This window comes from Thalassophryne amazonica, chromosome 9, assembly GCF_902500255.1.
Source record: "Thalassophryne amazonica chromosome 9, fThaAma1.1, whole genome shotgun sequence".
Classification (NCBI taxonomy): domain Eukaryota; kingdom Metazoa; phylum Chordata; class Actinopteri; order Batrachoidiformes; family Batrachoididae; genus Thalassophryne; species Thalassophryne amazonica.
In genome coordinates, this window is record NC_047111.1 from 87,474,920 (window position 1) to 87,494,502 (window position 19,583).

At 40.4% G+C, this 19,583-nt stretch overlaps 1 protein-coding gene across 2 annotated transcripts in view; it reads right to left on the reverse strand.

The window, feature by feature from the left end:
• LOC117517599 (cohesin subunit SA-2-like) overlaps positions 1-19,583 on the reverse strand; it is an 84,173-nt gene that overhangs the window by 10,418 nt on the left and 54,172 nt on the right. Inside the window, exons 14-29 of one of the 2 annotated variants that reach the window (XM_034178687.1) lie at positions 18,789-18,897; positions 15,600-15,717; positions 10,140-10,243; positions 9,930-10,022; positions 5,594-5,683; positions 5,282-5,485; positions 5,105-5,175; positions 3,425-3,476; positions 3,270-3,350; positions 2,481-2,573; positions 2,211-2,385; positions 1,375-1,514; positions 1,167-1,268; positions 674-822; positions 419-547; positions 108-316 (exon numbers count right to left, since the gene is read on the reverse strand). In XM_034178687.1, the coding sequence (XP_034034578.1) occupies positions 108-316; positions 419-547; positions 674-822; positions 1,167-1,268; positions 1,375-1,514; positions 2,211-2,385; positions 2,481-2,573; positions 3,270-3,350; positions 3,425-3,476; positions 5,105-5,175; positions 5,282-5,485; positions 5,594-5,683; positions 9,930-10,022; positions 10,140-10,243; positions 15,600-15,717; positions 18,789-18,897 (1,919 nt within the window). Of the gene's footprint in view, positions 1-107; positions 317-418; positions 548-673; positions 823-1,166; positions 1,269-1,374; positions 1,515-2,210; positions 2,386-2,480; positions 2,574-3,269; positions 3,351-3,424; positions 3,513-5,104; positions 5,176-5,281; positions 5,486-5,593; positions 5,684-9,929; positions 10,023-10,139; positions 10,244-15,599; positions 15,718-18,788; positions 18,898-19,583 lie in introns of both variants that reach the window. The other variant, XM_034178686.1, reaches the window with a different exon arrangement.

Sequence of the window (19,583 nt, forward strand, 5' to 3'; positions counted from 1 at the left end):
TAACTGGTTCAACTGCAATGTTGGTGAGTCTTTACTGCTAAAGCTTGATGACAGGTGACAGATATGACTGTTAGGCTAAGAAAGAGAGTGTAAATAAAGCTGCTCACCTTCTGGAAGTTTTCTTTTGCCAGCAATTGCTGACTTGGTCTTCTTACTCCTGGTGGTGGATCCTCGACTGCTGATTCCACTGATGACAGACATATTGTCATCATCTCCCCCAGCCTGGAGTGAGTTCCTGTATGAGATCAGAGGCAGCCAGCAGTCCTCTCGCTGCAGAGCCATCTGAAATGTCATGAATCGTTCCAGGTACATGTGACTGTAAAAGTCAGGAATAAAAAGAAAAAAGCATCAACTTGATTAGAGTGTTTTGGGATTGCAAAATCTGACCATTCTGACACATAATTTTAATCAAGCTTACACTGTTCTCTTGTCCTGTCGAATAAGTTTGCTAGAGAACTCACTCAGGATGTCTAAAAAGGCTAGATTAAGTGGTGGACTACCATCTCCTTGGGGACTAGGTTCTTTAAAAGCAAACTCAATTCCATCCCTACCATAGAGAGAGGAAAATAATTAATGAAATGTTTTAATGATAAAAAGACAAATTCTATCATAAAAAATTAGTTAGATTCAAATGTGCCAAAGACATTACAACTGGGTCATTACAACTACTTACTTATGCAACATGGCAATAGCCTCCCTGGTCTTCAGCTGATCCAAACCAAAAGTCAAAGAGAACCGCCGGGCAAGCTCCTTTATGCCACAGAAGGTTGCTGATGACCGGTCACAATTGCAACCATGTTCAGACAACATTTCATTGAATAACTATCAAGAAACAAATGGTGCACACACGCAAAAAGAATAAAAATATTTTCAGTATTCCTTTAGAAATGGCTTCATGAACTGAGATGTTAGAAATACACCAATATTATTTCATGACTTGAAATAAACTAATTTGCGTTTAGAATTTAGCCTCAGGAAACATGCCAGTTTAGGTTGCCTAAATGCAAAATGGAACAACTGTTTGATACCAAACAAATAATGAGACAGGTACCAAACGTTTAAACACATAAACCAAAAATGTCACAATTAAAACGTCAAACAATGCAACAATAAATGTATGGTATTTCATTACTCATCAAATCTGTACTTGGCCAAAAAAATCTTACCTTTTGTAGACTCAAGATGAGTGTCTTCGCACATTGTATTTTGTCAATTTGTCTTGTTTTACTCATAGTTTCCTTGATGATATCTCCATAATCATTGTAATACTGAAGAAACAGAAGGAATACTGTTAACGTAAAAAAACCTCTGCTGGATTGTGAAACCTTTTTAAGATGTGTTAAATATGAATTAATAAAAGGTGTTAAAGCATACCCTCATATATTGTTTAAATATATCTGCGCCAGTCTTCATGTCAACAACATTGTAAATGATTAATTTACAATAGGCAGAGAGAAGGTTTCTTCGCTTGTGTAGAGCCTCTATTTTACTGGCTTCATCATCTTGCTGTCCATCTGAGAAATACAAAATACAACAAAAATAATAATCATGAAATAATGACTTCTTATCCTTTCTTAAAATCAGCACTAGAGTCAGCCATAAATGTTAAATCAATGGACTGCATTTATATAGCGCTTTTCCATCTGCATCAGAAGCTCAAAGCGCTTTTACAATGATGCCTCACATTCATCCATTCACACAGACACATTCACACACCATTGTCAGGGTTCTGCCATGCAAGGCGCTCAATACACACAGGGAGCAACTAGGGGATTTAGGACCTTGCCAAAAGGCCCTTAGTGATTTTCCAATCTGGATGGGTTTTGAACAGAGGAACCTCTGGTCTGAAGCCCAACGCTTAACCACTAGACCATCACCTCCCCCAAATGACCTAATCCACTCTCTAGTACTTCATGTTATACAGCAGAGGTATTCAACTCCTTCCAGAAAGAGCTGAGGGGGTCCAGGTTTTCTTTGCATCCATCCACTCCACCAGGTGGTTTCCCTAATTAACTGATTCCATCTGCTCAAAGTGATTTTAATCAATGTAGGCATGCGCGCGCGTGCACACACACACACACACACACACACACACACACACACACTTACTTAACTTTTGGTTTATCCACACAATTTTTGGCATTCCCTAAGGAGGCTCACAATCCAGGCTGGGAAACTGTGTTAACATTACAACAATGACCAATTCTGACCTGTGCTGTTGCTGTCATCATCCTGATCAATAAACACTTGATCCAGGACGAAGTGTAGTAGCTCTGCTTGCAATGAAGAGTCTGGCATATAGACCAGAGGCTCCAGGTGTTCCCGGCCTGAAGACATAATTTGGTGACTGAAGATCAACAGCAGGTCACATAGTACTGTGAAGGCCTGCAAAAAAGCACAACACTTGTTCATTTAATTTAAATAAACACATAAATACATAACATTTTTGAAATCATGACCATGTACCAGAGGAATCCCACCTGCTCTTTAACTGCTGTGTTGATGCTATTTAGGTATCGATGACACATTAAGCAGAAAGCCCTCATCTGTTTTCTCAGGGTCACCATATCACCCTAAGTGGAGCAAACATCAAGTTCAACAGTATTTTTCCACACAAAAACTACAACACAAGTGTTTTAAAACAACTATGCATCAGCAATGATTATCTGGTCTTTTGGTACATTACAGTCAAAAGATGCTGAAAACAGGAGTTAAGCTAAATACAAAAACTAATAAAACTCAACAACCCAAGAAAATGATTTGTGTAAACAAGCTATAACCATTTTAAGATGGGAGCACAGCTTTGGCAGTCAATTTATCCCAAAGTCCATTTAAAATCAATCTTTGAGGAAAAATAATACTTTTGTGAAAACATTGGATTTCTTTAATCATATATATTACAAACCAAACATCTCAATTTAAAGCCAAAAAAACTGATTCCAGTTATACTAATCTCCAGTTGTCAAAATCTTTAATGTCTTTAAATAACTTGATGGAATTGTTACTCTTTTAATACTGCAGCTGCATACTACTGTTTATGTACACATGTACATAAACATGTACACATTATATTGTTATAACAGCAAAGACGAAACAGTGCAAAAAATGGGATTGGTTAAGCACTGAAAACTGTAGAGGAGATACTGTGTACAATACTGTCATAAACACATCATCATTTAAGCATATGTCTGTAACAAGTTATCTACTTGTTTAACAAACATCATATTTGCCCAACATTCTGGATGTTGAGATCAAACTATTGTCCATACCTTCAAAGAACTGCCTTCTGAAACTTTTGCTAGATGCCACAGGGTGATATAATGTGTGCACTGCATTGCGTGAATCACAATCTGGAGAGAAGATAAAAAGTTAAGGAAGACAAGAGAGACAGTGATAGAAGAATCCACTGGTCATACTGTGATACCTGTTCAGGCATATCCCCATTCTGCAGACCAGTGTTGAGCAGCCTGTAGTTGCTGGTAAAGAGATCCCACTTAGAGAGGTCATGTGCACTGGAAGCAAAATAATAAAAACAGGTCCATAAATACCTGGAGTGTGACAATTTTTTTTAATTTGCCTTTGTATGCCACCACAACTGAGTTTAAATTATACAAGAGTTTATAAAATACAAGATATACTTGGGGTGCAGTTTCAATTAAAGGAGTTTAACAAACAAATATTGCATTTGAAATCATACCATTTTATACACTGTTCGTCATCCAAATGCCATAACTACTAGGTTAAACTAATATATTCATATACTAGCCAATTACCTGCCCTGAAATGACTGAAATGAAAACTTCATCAACAAAGCTATCACCTCCCAACTATCCCAGATTCTAGAAAACTGTTAGGGTGCGACTAAAGCTGCCTCAAGAAGAGACAGCTGTACTACTACTACTACTACTACTAATAATAATAATAATAATAATATTAACAATAATAATAATAATAATAAAGTGCTCAACATCCTATGTCACTCTGTGTGACAAAGTATATGTGTGCCAAGTGTGGATCAATTCTGAGGCGCTGTTTGAACAGGAGAGGGACACACACACACCCACGGACATCTCTTAGTACATATGTATACAACATATTATTGTTAATACAAATAATCACTTTTCCTGCCAGTTTTTTTTTAGCCAACTAAGGGGATGGATGCATGAACACTTCACATCTTGACTGTGTCATTTTAACCTTAATGTGGTGGTGTACAGAGGCAAAACTTGACAAATATATAAATAAATAATTTATGTCACTCCCTAAATAATAATATAACTGTAAATAAACAAACGTTACAAAATACTACATCATACCAACATTTTGATTCATAAGATAAAAATGTCAGTGCTTTGCTGCGCACCCACACACACAAACCAAATCAGCTATCAAAATGGCAAACATTAAAAACAATACTATTTACTCTGATACAAATACAGGATAAGTCGACTTAACAATCACTTATATTAAAGCATTTTCAGCAATGAAGACTGAGTGCTGCACAGTTGCTTTGTTTGGGAAAAATCTTTTCATGAAGGAAAAAAACTGTTTAGGAAGTTAACCCATGAACATGGAAAGGAATGCTGTGCCATCAAAATAGCAAACAACAATAACATTCATTAATCGTCGACACAATAGTGGTACAAAACATACTGAGAAATATGGCTGGTTCAGTGTATTTTTTCCCAATAAACAGGTTAACATCAAACCTGTTTCAGTGTTTCGTGAGCGCTGGTTAGTTTGCATAAACAGATTTAGTACATGACAAACAGTCCATGTATTAATTTAATATCACCAACAGTACAAACAATACAGTAATTAAAAAATACACAAACATTAATAACTATACTATGCCATTTTCAGGTTAGGAAATACAGTTTGTTTATATGAGTTATTTTATAAAGTGAACTGTTAGCACCATTTAGTGTTTCCTTTTCAATTTATTTTTTTAAAGACAAGATTTCTGTTGTATGACACAATTATCTTAATATCAGTTCAGCACTCAAAGGATTGATTGCTAACAATGTTTTAATATGACTTAAGTTGTCAAAAAGTGAATTTGTCCTTTAAATTAATGAAAACATATCCCCAACTTGTTTATTACTTGTGGAAAGCGCTAATCCTCTTGAGTGTGGAGAGAACCTGATAGGCATCATCGTCATCCGGTTCTTCACCCTGACAAAGAAGAAGCCTCATTTCAAAATGTTTTATGTTCGCAAAATCATCTGTATCTCTGATGATCTTTGGCAACCATTCAGATAATTCAAGTTCAAGCACCCACCTCTTGCAGAAAGTCCTGCAGGAGTGTATTGAACTTGTCTACCAGCTCGTCAAGAAGTTGGGAGCGGGCAACATCCACTCTATTGAAGATGGTGAACTCCTCGTTGCAGAGATAGTGGTATGTGGTAGAGCTGGCTTCCAGGACCTCTGTGTCAGTGTGCTTATCCACCACCTCCCAAATTTGCCGCAGTAATGAATCCAAATGCTTGATGAGGATGCACAAGCAATCATCAATAATGCCCTCCGCCCCCCGCCCCTGTCTTTTAGGGCATGCAACGTTTCAGATGTTCAACAAATGCAACACTGCACATACCTTCTCTAATCGACCAGTAGTATAGATGTCAAGATCAAAGTACTTTGGAATTTGTAGTAAATTGGTCACCTTATCAATATCGACGCAGTACTGTGAAAATAAAAAGCAGTTTGACGGAATGGTTAGTCCACAAACCTGTTGTGCAGTAAACATGTCAGCTCTGAGTAGACTGTATCTGTGGTGCAGAGCACTTCTACAGTGCATCCAGAAAGTATTGACAGCGCTTCCACATTACAGCCTTATTCCAAAATGGATGAAATAAATTTTTTCAAAATTCTTTAGACAATACCCCATAATGACAATGTGAAAAACGTTTTTTGTTAGTTTGTTTGTTGTTTTTTTAGACTGTTGCAAATTTATTAAAAATAAATCACGTGCATAAATATTCACAGCCTTTGCCATGAAGCACAAAATTGAGCTCAGGTGCATTGTTTTTTCCACTGATCATCCTTGAGATGTTTCTACAGCTTAACTGAAGTCCACCTGGGGTAAATTCAGTTGATTGGACATGATTTAGAAAGGCACACACGTATCTACATATAAGGTCCCACAGTTGACGGTGCATGTGGTAGCACAAATGAAGCATGAAGTCAAAGAAATTATTTGCAGACCTCCGAGACAGACATGTCTTGAGGCACAAATCTGGGGATGGGTACAGAAACATTTCTGCTGCTTTGAAGGTCTCAATGAACACAGCATCCTCCATCATCCATAAATGGAAGAAGTTCAGCTCCACCAGGACTCTTCCTAGTGCTAGCTGCCCGTCTGGAGCAACATACCAATCAGGTCTGCATGGTAGAGTGGCCAGAAGGAAGCCACTCCTTAGAAAAAGACACATGGCAGCCCACCTGGAGTTTTCCAAAATGCACTTGAAGGACTCTCAGACCATGAGACACAAAATTCTTTGGTCTGATCAGACAAAGATTGAACTCTTTGGCGTGAATGGGGCAGCACAGTCTCATCTGAAACCCAGTGTGATATCGTGGGATTTGACCACTTCCGGGGACAGCTTGCCAGTATGCAACACAAACACAGCATCACTTCACACGAACGACAGTGTACTGTTTAGATTTTGGCTGCAATCACCGAAGCAGTCGCCAAAAGTGGAGGTTTTTTCAGTTCCCAATGGAGAAGGGAAGACAAGGCAAATGAGAGAAGTTGTGTCGGTACGTTTTAGCAAGGTTTAATGTGAATAATGATAATGGGGCTGTCCCAGAAGTACAATTTTTGCGTTATACGCTCTTTCGTTTAACCCCTTTATCGCCCACCCTCAAACAAAACTATGGTGCCCAATACTAGACGTCATGTTTGGAGGGAACCAGGCACCATCCCTAGATTGAAGCATGATGGTGTGACAGCATCATGCCGTGGGGATGTTTTTCAGTAGCAGGAACTGGGAGACTAGTCAGGATCAAGGGAAAGATTAATGCAGCAATGTACAGAGACATCCTAGGTGAAAACCTGCTCCAGAGCGCTCTTCACCTCAGACTGGGGCAACAGTTCATCTTTCAGCAGGACAATGACCCTGTTATCTCCCAATGAATCTGCTGCAAATTATGAATTATCCCCAAACTGTGAATTACAAAACATGAATACTGAAAAAATATCTCACGAAACGTTATTGCACATCTTAATGGATCATTAATGGAGTAAACCACAAGAACAAGATAGAAAATTAGTACATTTTCCAACATATATTCAACTAATCAACAACTCATGCACTGCTTTGTTGATTTTACTATTCATTTTGCCCTGCTAAAGCCACAACTGAGTAAGAGAAACATACATGTATACATACGCACATTAGGCATATATGCCTATTCGCGATGTGTGGAATGTGTAGAATCAAAACTGATGATAAAAAAAGAGAAATATTTACATATTGTAATTTAATATAGTTTCAGAAATTTATGAAATGCCCAGTTGTAAAGATTTTGCAAATACCTATTTAAATCAGAGATCGCTCTGAAAAAAAAAAATCAGGAGTCAGCTGTCTGTCCTCAAAATGACAAAATAAATGGATGGTGATATTGAAAGGAATAGTCTGAAGCTGAGCTTATAAATGACCAAACCTAAAATAATAAAATCAAATCACGTTAAATACACTAACCAATACTTTAGTAAATGATAATGATATTTGCGTTGACAGATCTTTTGGTAGTGACCCCCCCCAAAAAAAACAAAAATATTTTGGTGGAGATAGGGTTGCGATCAAAATTTCCTGAAGTAACTGACCAATAAACTACTTAAACTGAAAGAAAATATACATCATGAATGATATTCACAGTTTGAGGGATATTGTCATGGTCTGCCTCTCTCCTTTAATTTTTTTTAACCTTGTGTATAGTTTGTTAGTTTTTCCCCCAGATGGCGCTACAGAGCCAAGGAACACCTGCTGCTCATCACCCCCACACACCTGACGTGCATGAGCGGCTCATCAGCAGCGGGTTACTTAAACCTGTCGGATTCTTGATTTTCCATGCCATGAAGCCAGATTCTTACATCGCATCCTCCATGAGATTCCATTACCTTGACCTCGTCTTTCCTGCAGCTTCCATGCGCTCAGACATCGGAGCTTTCCGCAGCTCGTTTTAAGGTAACCTGGCCAACTATAATTCCCGTATTAGAGCTTGTTGATTTCTCTGGTGCTTCCAGCTTCCATGTCGCATATGCTCCTGGCTCCACGACTATCTGCACCCTGTCACTGTGGAATGCTCCGGCTCTCAGCTACAGAGCGCATACAGTGGGGCAAAAAAGTATTTAGTCAGTCGCTGATTGTGCAAGTTCTCCTACTTAGAAAGATGAGAGAGGTCTGGCATTTTCATCATAGGTACACTTAAGTTCTCCTACTTAGAAAGATGAGAGAGGTCTGTAATTTTCATCATAGGTACACTTCAACTATGAGAGACAAAATGAGAAAAAAAATCCAGGAGATCACATTGTAGGATTTGTCTTGGCTCAGCAGGCTGTCTAACCAGCGCAGCATTGTTCATTGTAAATAAATCTCTTTTCGTTCACAACCAGTTCTGTTCCTTGCTCCCAGAGTTTAAGTCCATCACCTATAACGGTCCGGTCCTGTCTCGACCCATAACCATAACAGATATTTTATTCACGGTTTGCAGCAAAAATTATTAATGGTTCGCGGATGTTCACGGTTTGCGTAAATTTTCATTAACAGTTTGCAGATAATTCACAATTTGCAGTAGATTCACGTTTTGGATAGTGATGGGTTGAAAAGATCGATTCACCGATTTTAAGTCAATTCTCATTTCATTTTAACTCCCACAGATAGATTCATGCATTCAAAGATCGACATTACATATATATATATATATATATGCACTTCTTGCCAGCGTTATAACACCGTGCCTGAAAAAAATACGTTGCAGTTAGTTCGTTACACTGTTTCCAAGGGTGTGTAACAGGTAAAATTAAATGATCATTTCTCTATATTGATTGTGAATGCGCTGGTTGTGATTTAGAAGCAGCACGTCCGCAATTTATTCATCAAACCCCAGTCAAAGCCATTTAAAGATATCAATCATGACTATCAGACCGGGACTGTTGTTGCGGGCAAGAAAACAGAATAGTCTGCCTTTCATAATTTGCACAGTAGTATTTTGGGGTTTTTTTCGTTCCTCATAATGTGCCATTTCCATGGGACAGCGCACAAAAGTTCTCTGGTGTCAACTGCGGGGCAACTTTTCCCACAGTCGCATTCTCCTGCTGCAGGAGAACTTTCCCCCCGCTGCAGGAGAACTTTCTCCCCAGCCGTGTTCTCCTGCTGCATGTCGCACAGTGTGAGAGACATGTTTTGCAGTGGAGACTAAGGCCATTATCCCCCGGAAAGTTTTTAAATTTGTAACTCTCGGAAACACTATTGCCTGCATTTTGAGGGCCAAATTTTGTGAAGTAGTATTAATATGTTGACTAAGTAGACAATCAGGTAGCATCTACAAAAAAAACGGTTTTAATAACCCTAACCCAAATCGATATCGGATCGAATTTAATCAAATTGAAATAATCGATTCTGATTCTTAAGAATCAAAATTGAATCTATTCTTGAAATTTTAATCGATACCCAGTCCTAGTTTTGGGGGTCAACAACCCTAAGCACACAGCCAAGATATCAAAGGAGTGGCTTAAGGACAATATTTTGAATAAATGTGCAAAAATTTCAAAATACTTTTGTCACGTTGTCATGATGGGGTGTTGTGAGTAGAATTTTGAGGGAAAATTTTAAATTTACTCCATTTTGGAATAAGGCTGTAGCATAACAAAATGTGGAAAAAGTGAAGCAATGTGAATACTTTCTAGATGCCCTGTAAAAAGTTACCTTTGCCAGTAATAGAGGTAATGCTACTGCAAACATTTCTGTAATCCTCGTCCGGTCATCCAGCTGTGTTTTCTTCTCTTTTGCAGTCAGAACCTAGGTGATGCACAAAGAAACCAACCATGTTTATGACATGGAATTCATAGAGCACACAGTTGTTCACCATGAAATAAACAGATGAATAAATAAAATGAAAATAAAGCATGACCTTACCCTCTTTCCAGTGCCCCTGCCTACTGGAGGGTGACATTCACAAGCCTGCCGAATGGCACACAGCATAATTTCTACTAAAGCCGTCTCCTGGCGGTCACTCAGGGCTACAAAAATCACAGATAATGAAGGTTATTAAACTGTGTTCTCTCTGTATGATTACAGTATCCATGTCATGAATGAAGGTCTAATGATGGGGGTGTAACATGTTTGTTAGCATTCTTGCTATGATGCTTGCTAAGTTGGTATGCTTTTATAACAATAATTTGGTCTTAATAAACATGAGATCTAATTTCACCAAAAAAATTATACTCAAAATTAATATTTTTAAAATTAATATTTTACACACTGCTAAATGGCATGAACTGGAATTTGTCAGAGGAATGCACTACTACTACAACAACTACTACTACTACTACTACTACTAACAATAATAACAAGCACAACCCAGCACAACCTGTCCTTTCATTGTTATGCAGATGATCTGCAAATCTATCTGCCTGTGAGGACTAATGGGAGTGATGCTTTCAAAGGATTCAAGGATTCAAAGGATTCAAAGAAATTTTATTGTCATATGCACAGAAGAACATGTTCCCTGCACAATGAAATGTGTCTACTGCATTTAACCCATCCTAATTGCCAGTAGGAGCAGAAGTCGCCATTAGGCGCCCGGGGACCAGCTCCAGATGTACATCCCTGCCTTGGTCAACAGCAGGGCTGAGCAAACCAACACCGACCCATAACAAACAACACACACACAACACACAACACATAGGCCGGCCCGGTACATAAAACATATATATGAAAGCAAAACACGAGGGAAAAGGAGAAAAAAAAACCCTCATAGCCGCTGCATTACACAGTGGCAATGAGGAAAAAAATCCCCATCAGCACAGAAAACAATAATCACACAGACAAAAACAAGGACACAGGACGACAACCGAGATTTGAAAAGGTCCAGTTTATCAGAACACTCCGGAGGCAGCCTGTTTGGCGCCATCAACGGCCTTGTCCGACAATCCTGGAGGGGGAGGGGGCAGCCCTGCGCAGTCCTGAGCTGACCACAGTCAACGTCAGAGCTGGAGAAGCTGAGGGGAGGGGGGAAGACCAGGGAGCGAGGCTTAAGTGTTGATCTTCTGAGGAGGTTTTATCACAGAGACCTTGAAGTGCAGCTGTATTTGGGGAAGCCAAATGAATAGACAGATTAGCAGACGCCTGAAAGATTCCACAGTTCTGAGAACAGAGTGGCTCTCAATGCATCTGAATGTAGAATGTGGTCTTCACAGACGGTCAGAGCAGGTTTCCAGGGCTGCAATTCTGCTCGAGATGTTCTCCAACGTGCGGTTAACCCCCGCCGACTGCGCAGCCACTGCCTTCCCAATCGAATCAATCATGTAGGGCAGCCTGGAAGGACCAATCAAAGCTGCTTCCACTTTCTTGATTTTAAGGTAAACGAGCATAGTGCCCGCTCCACACATCAGAAAGCCGGTCACCACCAAGCCAAATATGTACACATCTTCGACGTCCTCCACAGAAAGCATGTAAAGGCACATGACCTGCCATCTCCTCCACGAGTCCATCACGTAACCCATCACATGCGTCCCGGCAGGACAGGTCGGGTCCTCCTCCCCCGTATGTCTTGTAGAAAAAATTGTGTCAATTGCGTTCAGAGACCAATTTAACAGATCCATTTTTGTCGTTTTCCAGAAGAGCAAAGCTGCAGCCTCACAGACAACACGCCACAGAAGCAGGAAAATAAGGAGGGAGGGAGAAGAGAAAAGTGCGTCCGTCTCGGCCGAGTGCAAGCTGGCAAAAAAAAAAAACAAACAAAAAAAAAAACAGATAAAGATCAACAGATAAACTCTGTTGTCAAAGCTAGTTTTTTCCAACTTCGCCTTTTGGCTAAAATAAAGCACTTTCTCAGTAGACGTGATCTTGAGACAGCCATTCATGCTTTCATCAGCTCCAGACTTGATTATTGTAATGCACTTTATTCGGGCATTAATCAGTTGTCTCTTGCACATCTCCAGTTGGTGCAGAATGCTGCTGCTAATCTTTTAACAAACACTTTTAGATGTGAGCATATTACTCCCGTCCTGTACTCTCTCCACTGGCTTCCAGTTCATTTTAGAATTGATTTTAAAATTTTTATGTTTGTTTTTAAAGCTATTTATGGCCTTGCACCTCCCTACTTGTCTGAAATTTTAACTTTGCGCACCTACAGTAGGACATTAAGGGCATCTGGCCAGCTTTACTTAGATGTTCCAAGGTCAAGATATAAACGCTGGGGTGATCATGCTTTCGCGGTAGCTGGCCCCAGACTGTGGAATGAGCTACCTCTTGAGTTACGTACTATTCCTGACCTAGCACTTTTTAAATCTAAGTTAAAGACTTATTTATTTAAACTGGCTTTTAACACTTAGTGGGGAGGTGACATGTTCTGTTATTTTTCTGTTCTTTTTTATGTACTGTTTTAAAATTTTATTCTATATGTGTTTTATTTTTGTGAATTTGTGTTTTTAATGTTAAGCACTTTGGACACCAGTCGGTGCTGTAACGTGCTTTATAAATAAATGTTGATTGATTGATTGATTGATTGATTGTGACAAAGCATAGTTTAACCACTACAATGAAAAACAACTGTCAAAAAGGGACAGTGAGACAAACCTACTACTTGTGCATGACAGGCAGTGACGTACAACAACAGTGGCCAGATTCAAACAATTCTGAGAAGACATAATGCAAACGACCAGCAGAGAGGGAGCAAATTTGTGTGACTTATATACAACTCAGATAGTTGCGATCAGGTGTGAGGAATATGTGAGGGTGGTGAAGCACGAGATAACTTATACCCCATCACACATAGCCAGAATCACGCAGAGTGGTGTCGGCGCACATCCAAAAAGTGATGGATTTCAGTTCCAAAACGTTCTGACAGCCATCTGTGGAAGTCCACACAGTTGGTCAAAATTGGCCAGCGGCCCCGAGCGTAATGCACATGTTCAAAAGTCTCCGGGCACGGTTGAGATGGGACACCTATCCAACGGCAGTCCATGTGTAATCTGAGGACCATCTAACCGCAATTTACATATTCCGATGGCAGCAAAACGGGATCCGAAATGATTTGAGCGCATACAAGGGAACCTTGAGATGGATTTGGCACCACAAAGCCTGCCGGTATGACCTGAGGTGCCACGTATAATAATGCCCCCCGGAGCGCAAAGGAAGTATTATCATTATGATAATAATTCATAATTATTATCATGTACAGTGAATGTGAAAGCGGCTATCAAACCGAATGCGCTGCGCGCTACTGTGCACACGCCACCGCAAATCTGAACAGGCTGTTATATTCACAATAGACCTTACAGTACAGATATTTGTCCATTCCTTCCCATGGGCGACGTAAATAATGTGAACTATTGTCTCCATCATAACGCGGGCAGCTGCGTCTCTCTGTGGTGCGCAGTAATGCGTCATTGCACGTATCAGGCTCAGAGCTGGGCAGATCTCACACTGTAATAAATGATTACCTTCAAATTCTGTAGGAGATATGACGTGGAACTTGTGACAGGCCGTTACACCATTAGTAAACATGAATCTCACCTCCAACAGCGGTCCAGGAGTGTTTCACAGCGTGGACGTGGAGCTGGAACAGCAGCCTGCGGTTAGAATCCTCTCACCCCCCCACCCCCCCCCCCCCCCCCCCAAAAAAAAAACATTACTTCCATGTGATAATCCAACCATGGCAGTGTCCAGAGTTGTGTTGTGCTCCTGAAGTGGGCAACAAGAAAAAAGAACGTTCCCTGGAAGGCGTTCCGTCTGAGGGACTGCATGACCCAACTGGCAGCAAACTTTGGAGCCAAGCTGTCCACTGGCCCACACATTTAGCAGCCCATGCAGCGTTATGCATGCATACGCATACACACACCCACACCCACAAACCTGGCTGAGTGATAATTGCAGCCCCACGCATGCACCACGCACACACATGCGTACGTGTCCTGTGTTTGCCATCTAGACATTTGGAGATCGGGCAGTCTGCAGCGCCTTTTATGACCATCTGACACCAGTCTGTGTCATCTACATGTGCTATGGATGCGATCTGGCAGGTGTGGACGAGGCCATCTGTCTGAACTCTGACACTGCTAACCACGCCTCCTTTCCTCCCGACTGTGTCGGATTATGGCTTTCAGCACATTCTTGCTATGTGTGACAGGGGCTTTAAAGTGGCACAAGGAATTCCACGTGAAACAACCATGTGAAAGACCAAACTGGAACTTAAGACATTAACAGAACCCTAAACACTGGTGAATACTGTAATGAACAGAAATAAAATAAATCCGGAATGGCAGTAAAATAACAGAACATAAAAATGGGCATGACAAACTTGCAAAGGACAGAGATCTCAGATGAGACAGAATAGACAGCTACTGCGCGCAGCCACCAGTCGGAACCCTGGCAAATGCATGCGAAAGAGAAACGGAGAACAGGGCAAGGAGTGAGGACAGGAGGCGAGGATAAAGACAGAACAAGGATGGGCATGACGCGCACACTCATCCCTGAACACACACATGTGACAATGAGAGAGAAACACAGCACTTCACACACACACCCAAGACACTTGAAGGAGAGGCAGCTACACGCAAGACAGACACACTGAGCCAAACCACACACCCTCACACACACACAGACCCCATCCATGCACACACCTATATGCACACCTAGGGAGCCACACTGACACTCATTCACATACACCCAAGCAGGGACTGTGACACACGTGGGGAGTCACATGCACGCACACACACACACACACACCCACTCATTCCACACGCACGCACACACACGTACACACCCTGGGAGACAAGACAGGGCAAGGAGACAAGGATTTCACATCCAATCACCCACCCTGAACATGGAGAGGCAGGACCAACAAACCAAAGGACACAGGGAAAACTAAAAGGACCGAACCCCGACCGAAACCCCAGCATGGCTGTTTGTGCAAAAGTTTATGGCTTTTTTTGAGGGAGCGGGGAGGGGTGTCTTGTCCGGGAAGTAATTCAGTGTAGAACTGCCACTGCACACACAGATATATATATATATATATATATATATATGCATGAAAAGCCAGCCCAATGCAGGCCAAGATGTATTTTTTTTAACACAACAAATAAGGAAAAAAACTTTTATCTCTCCACATAGACACACAAAAAATTGCAACCATGTGTTGACTGTGGGTAGGAGTAGATCTTTTTTTTAATCCCTACTATAGACTCTGTTTTATTCAGTTGAACTGCAGTGGCAGGGAACCCGGCCAAGCTCACCAAACATCGAACTTAGTATAGCCAAATTGAGCACCAGCTTCAAATGATTTTTAATTAATATGTTTTGACCCATGTGTTTCCCGGTTTGTTACCAGGAAAATTTAATAACAGATTTTCAGAGAGACAAATAATTCCTTACCCTCTTCCCCTGGCATGGGTTCATCCAGCAGCAGGCTGATCATAGTCTCCCAGTCCTTCAATAACTCTGACGCACAATCCCACAGGCTGTCCACCAAGTAGGCTCCATGTTCATGGAGCTATAAAGCAGCAAAGGGGTTTCAAAAGAAAGCAATCATGTCAAGTTGTTATACAGTGCATCCACAAAGTATTCACAGCACTTCACTTTTTCCATAGTTTGCTATGTTACAGCGTTATTCCAAAATAGAGTAAATTAATTTTTTTCACTCAAAATTCTACTCACAATACCCCATAATGACAACATGAAAAAAAGGTTGTTTTTTTTCCAAGTTTACTAAAAATAAACACTAGGAAATCACATGTACATAATTATTCACAGCCTTTGCTGAATACTTGATTGATGCACATTTGGCAGGAGTTACAGCCTCAAATCTTCTTGAATACAATGCCACAAACTTGGCACACCTATCTTTGGACAGTGTTGCCCATTCCTCTTTGCAGCACCTCTCAAGCTCCATCAGCTTGGATGGGGGCATCGGTGCACAGCCATTTTCAGATCTCTCCAGAGATGTTCAATCAGATTTAGGTCTAGGCTCTGGCTGGGCCACTCAAGGACATTCATAGAGTTGTCCTGAAACCACACGTTTGATATCATGGTTGTGTGTGTGTAGGGTCATTGTCCTACTGAAAGATGAACCCTCGCCCCAGTCTGAGGTCAAGAGCACTCTGGAGCAGGTTTTCATCCAGGATGTCACTGTACATTGCTGCATTCATCTTTCCCTAAATCCTGAATAGTCAGTTCCTGCCACTGAAAAACATCCCCACAGCATGATGCTGCAACCACCATGCTTCACTGTAGGGGTGGTACCTGGGTTCCTTCAAAAATGACGCCTGGCATTCACACCACAGAGTTCAATCTTTGTTTCATCAGACCAGAGAATTTTGTTTCTCATGGTCTGAGAAAACTTCAGGGCAGTGTTGCCAACTCCTCAGTAAGAAAAGTGGCTACAGGCTGTCCTAAACATCGCTAAATGATGTAATCTAATTTGCATATTATTTGCACAGTATGATGTTGTCACAAATGCTGTAGAGAGAAATGTGGGAGAGATCGCTGAATACATTATCAACATTTTAATATTGTTTGGTAAATTCCATATTCATAAAGTTAGAGTACTGAAAAGGAATTTACACAGACTTCTGGCTGAATTTGAACAATATATAATGAGTATTAACCTTATAGATTCTCCCACATCATAAAACTGCCACACTCGATAAGGATTTTTTTTTTTAAGAGAATTAATGTTAAAGAATGCCTTTACTTTTGTTATTGTACATTTTTTTCCCTATCTCTTTCTATTTATAATGATAATACTGAGTGTTATTGTGGCCTCGCCCTTTGTTCATTTGCTGTTTGTTTTACTGTTAATGTATTTGTTGAAAAAAAATGTTGTGACAGACAAAAAAGTGAGTAAAAACACCTTAATAACAGTGAACTACAAATAAACTTGATTGTTGGTTTGTTTGTTTATTTTGCCATTAAAACTGGCTATCACTAATTATAGACTAGACTAATTATTCACAGAGTAGCAAACAAGGTAAAAGCTGACTGAGTCTGAGTCAGGTTTGCCATTCAATGCGGGAACAGCCGCAGAGGCATCGCGCGTGCATGTTTGAACGCGGAGGATTGTAGCTATCCCTCCGCTCAGCGCTTTGCAATAGGGCTCTGTGGCTTTGTAGCAGCAGCGGAGGTGGGGAGACCTGCTGCCGCTTGGTGAGAACACAGACTACATCTGTGTCACTAAACATCAGAAAAGTCTCCAGTGACACCAAGAAAAGTAGCCAAGATTTGTCGCGAGTCGCTTTTGAGAAAATAAGTCATCAAGAGGGTTTGGAAAGTTGCCAGATTTACCGAGAAAGTTGCCAAGTTGGCAACACTACTTCGGGTAACTTTTGACAAGCTCCAGGTGGGCTGCCATGTACTTTTTACTCTGTCTGGCCACTCTGCCATACAGGCCTGATTGGTGGATTGCTGCAGAGATAGTTGTCCTTTTAGAAGGTTCTCCTCTCTCCACAGAGGAATGCTGGAGCTCTGACAGAGTCACTATCGGGGTCTCCTTGACTAAGGCTCTTCGCCCCTGATCGCTCAGTTTAGACGAGCGGCCAGCTCTAGGAAGAGTCCTTGTAGATCTGAATTTCTTCCATTTATGGATGATGGAGGCCACTATGCTCACTGGGACCTTCAAAGCAGCAGAAAAGTTTCTGTACCCTTCCTCAGATTTGTGCCTTAAGACAATCTTGTCTCAGAGGTCTTCAGACAATTCCTTTGACTACATGCTTGGTTTGTGCTCTGACATGCACTGTCAACTGTGGGACCCTATATGTAGACAGGTGTGTGCCTTTCCATATCATGTCCCATCAACAGAATTTATCCCAGGTGGTCTCCAATTAAGCTGTAGAACCATTTCAAGGGTGATCAGTAGGAAAAGGAGACACCTGAGCTCAATTTTGAGCTTTATGTCAAAGGCTGTGAATACTTAAGTACATGTGATTTTTTTTAGTTGTTTGTTTGTTGTGTTTTGTATATATATATATATATATATATATATATATATATATATATATATATATACACACACACACACACATTTGTAAAAATCTAAAAAAAATGCACATGTACATGCACTGTAAAATATCCACCATAGCAAATCTAAGTGTCAGAACAAAGTTTAATATTCACCCCATTCCATTTTTTTGCAAAATATCTAAAAAAGTAACTACAATTAGATAAGAATTCACCATCGCTGTTATTTTCTTGGCTAGATATTGGCAATGGCTCAGATTGCAATGGCACAGATTTTGACCATTTGCTGAAGCCTGTTTTAATTTTAAATGGTTTGCTGTGTTGAGCTACAAGTTTAACTTTGCATCTGGCACTACATTGTATTCACAGCTGCACATTTTATGTCAAAAACACTGCTGACTCAAATTGCAACATGTTTGTCCTATGTACTGTAAAGTACTCATCATCAAGAGATTATGAATTGCCTTACAAATTCATTCAGACTGATCAAAAAAAAAAGAAAAAAAAAAAAAGAAAAACTGGACCTAAAGTACGTGTATTACTCTCAAAAACCAGAATGAGTTAGGTGAACAATGGGTTTACATCTGGAAGTGAGAAATGCATGGTTACCTCACTCTCCAAGTAGAAAAAGACAGTAGTCTTGATAAGGTTGCCATTGAGACTCTGTCTGCCCCTCCTGGGTCGTCCTTCCTCCTCAGGACCACGATGGCTGAAAAGCCTTGAATTAGTACAACAGACAAGGTGGTTTAAAAAGTCAGTAAAATGGCAGATTTGAGATAAACGCAAGATATCACATATGAAGATCAGAAATCAAACACCACCTGGCTGTATTATTTTACATGATTTTCACAATTTTTGATGCTCCATTGAGCTCGTCAGCAAGATTACTCAAAAAATACCTGCCAAATTTCCAAGAAACTTAAAGTGCATATCTCTGGTCAATGAAATGTCAAATGAGCTACATCAGTATGAAAATACTGATGTACTGTGCTTTATTTCTGATGCCATATTCCCTGATAAATTAAGTCATAGATATGGGGAAAGTAGACTGAGTTCACCTTCAGCTAATAAATGCTCAGAAAAGTGAGTCCGTCAGAAAACATGACTTTGGTGACATCACGTGAGGGACTGCCCCCTCACACCCTTCATTGGAACGAATGGGAAAACTGGAATTTTTTTGCATCTCGAAAGTGTTTTTTGTGGACTTTCATGGTGAATATGCTGAGATGGTGAACAGGTGTATTTTGGAAGGGTTCATCATAACCAGTCGTGTTTATTAGTTGTTCATTTTTCCCCACAGAAGATTTTTGAGAGAGAAGCGGACGCGTTTTGATTACACCTCCTGCAAAGAATGGAGAAATGCGCTTCAGAAACTACCTGGAGCTGGAGTCGCAGAGAAAGAAG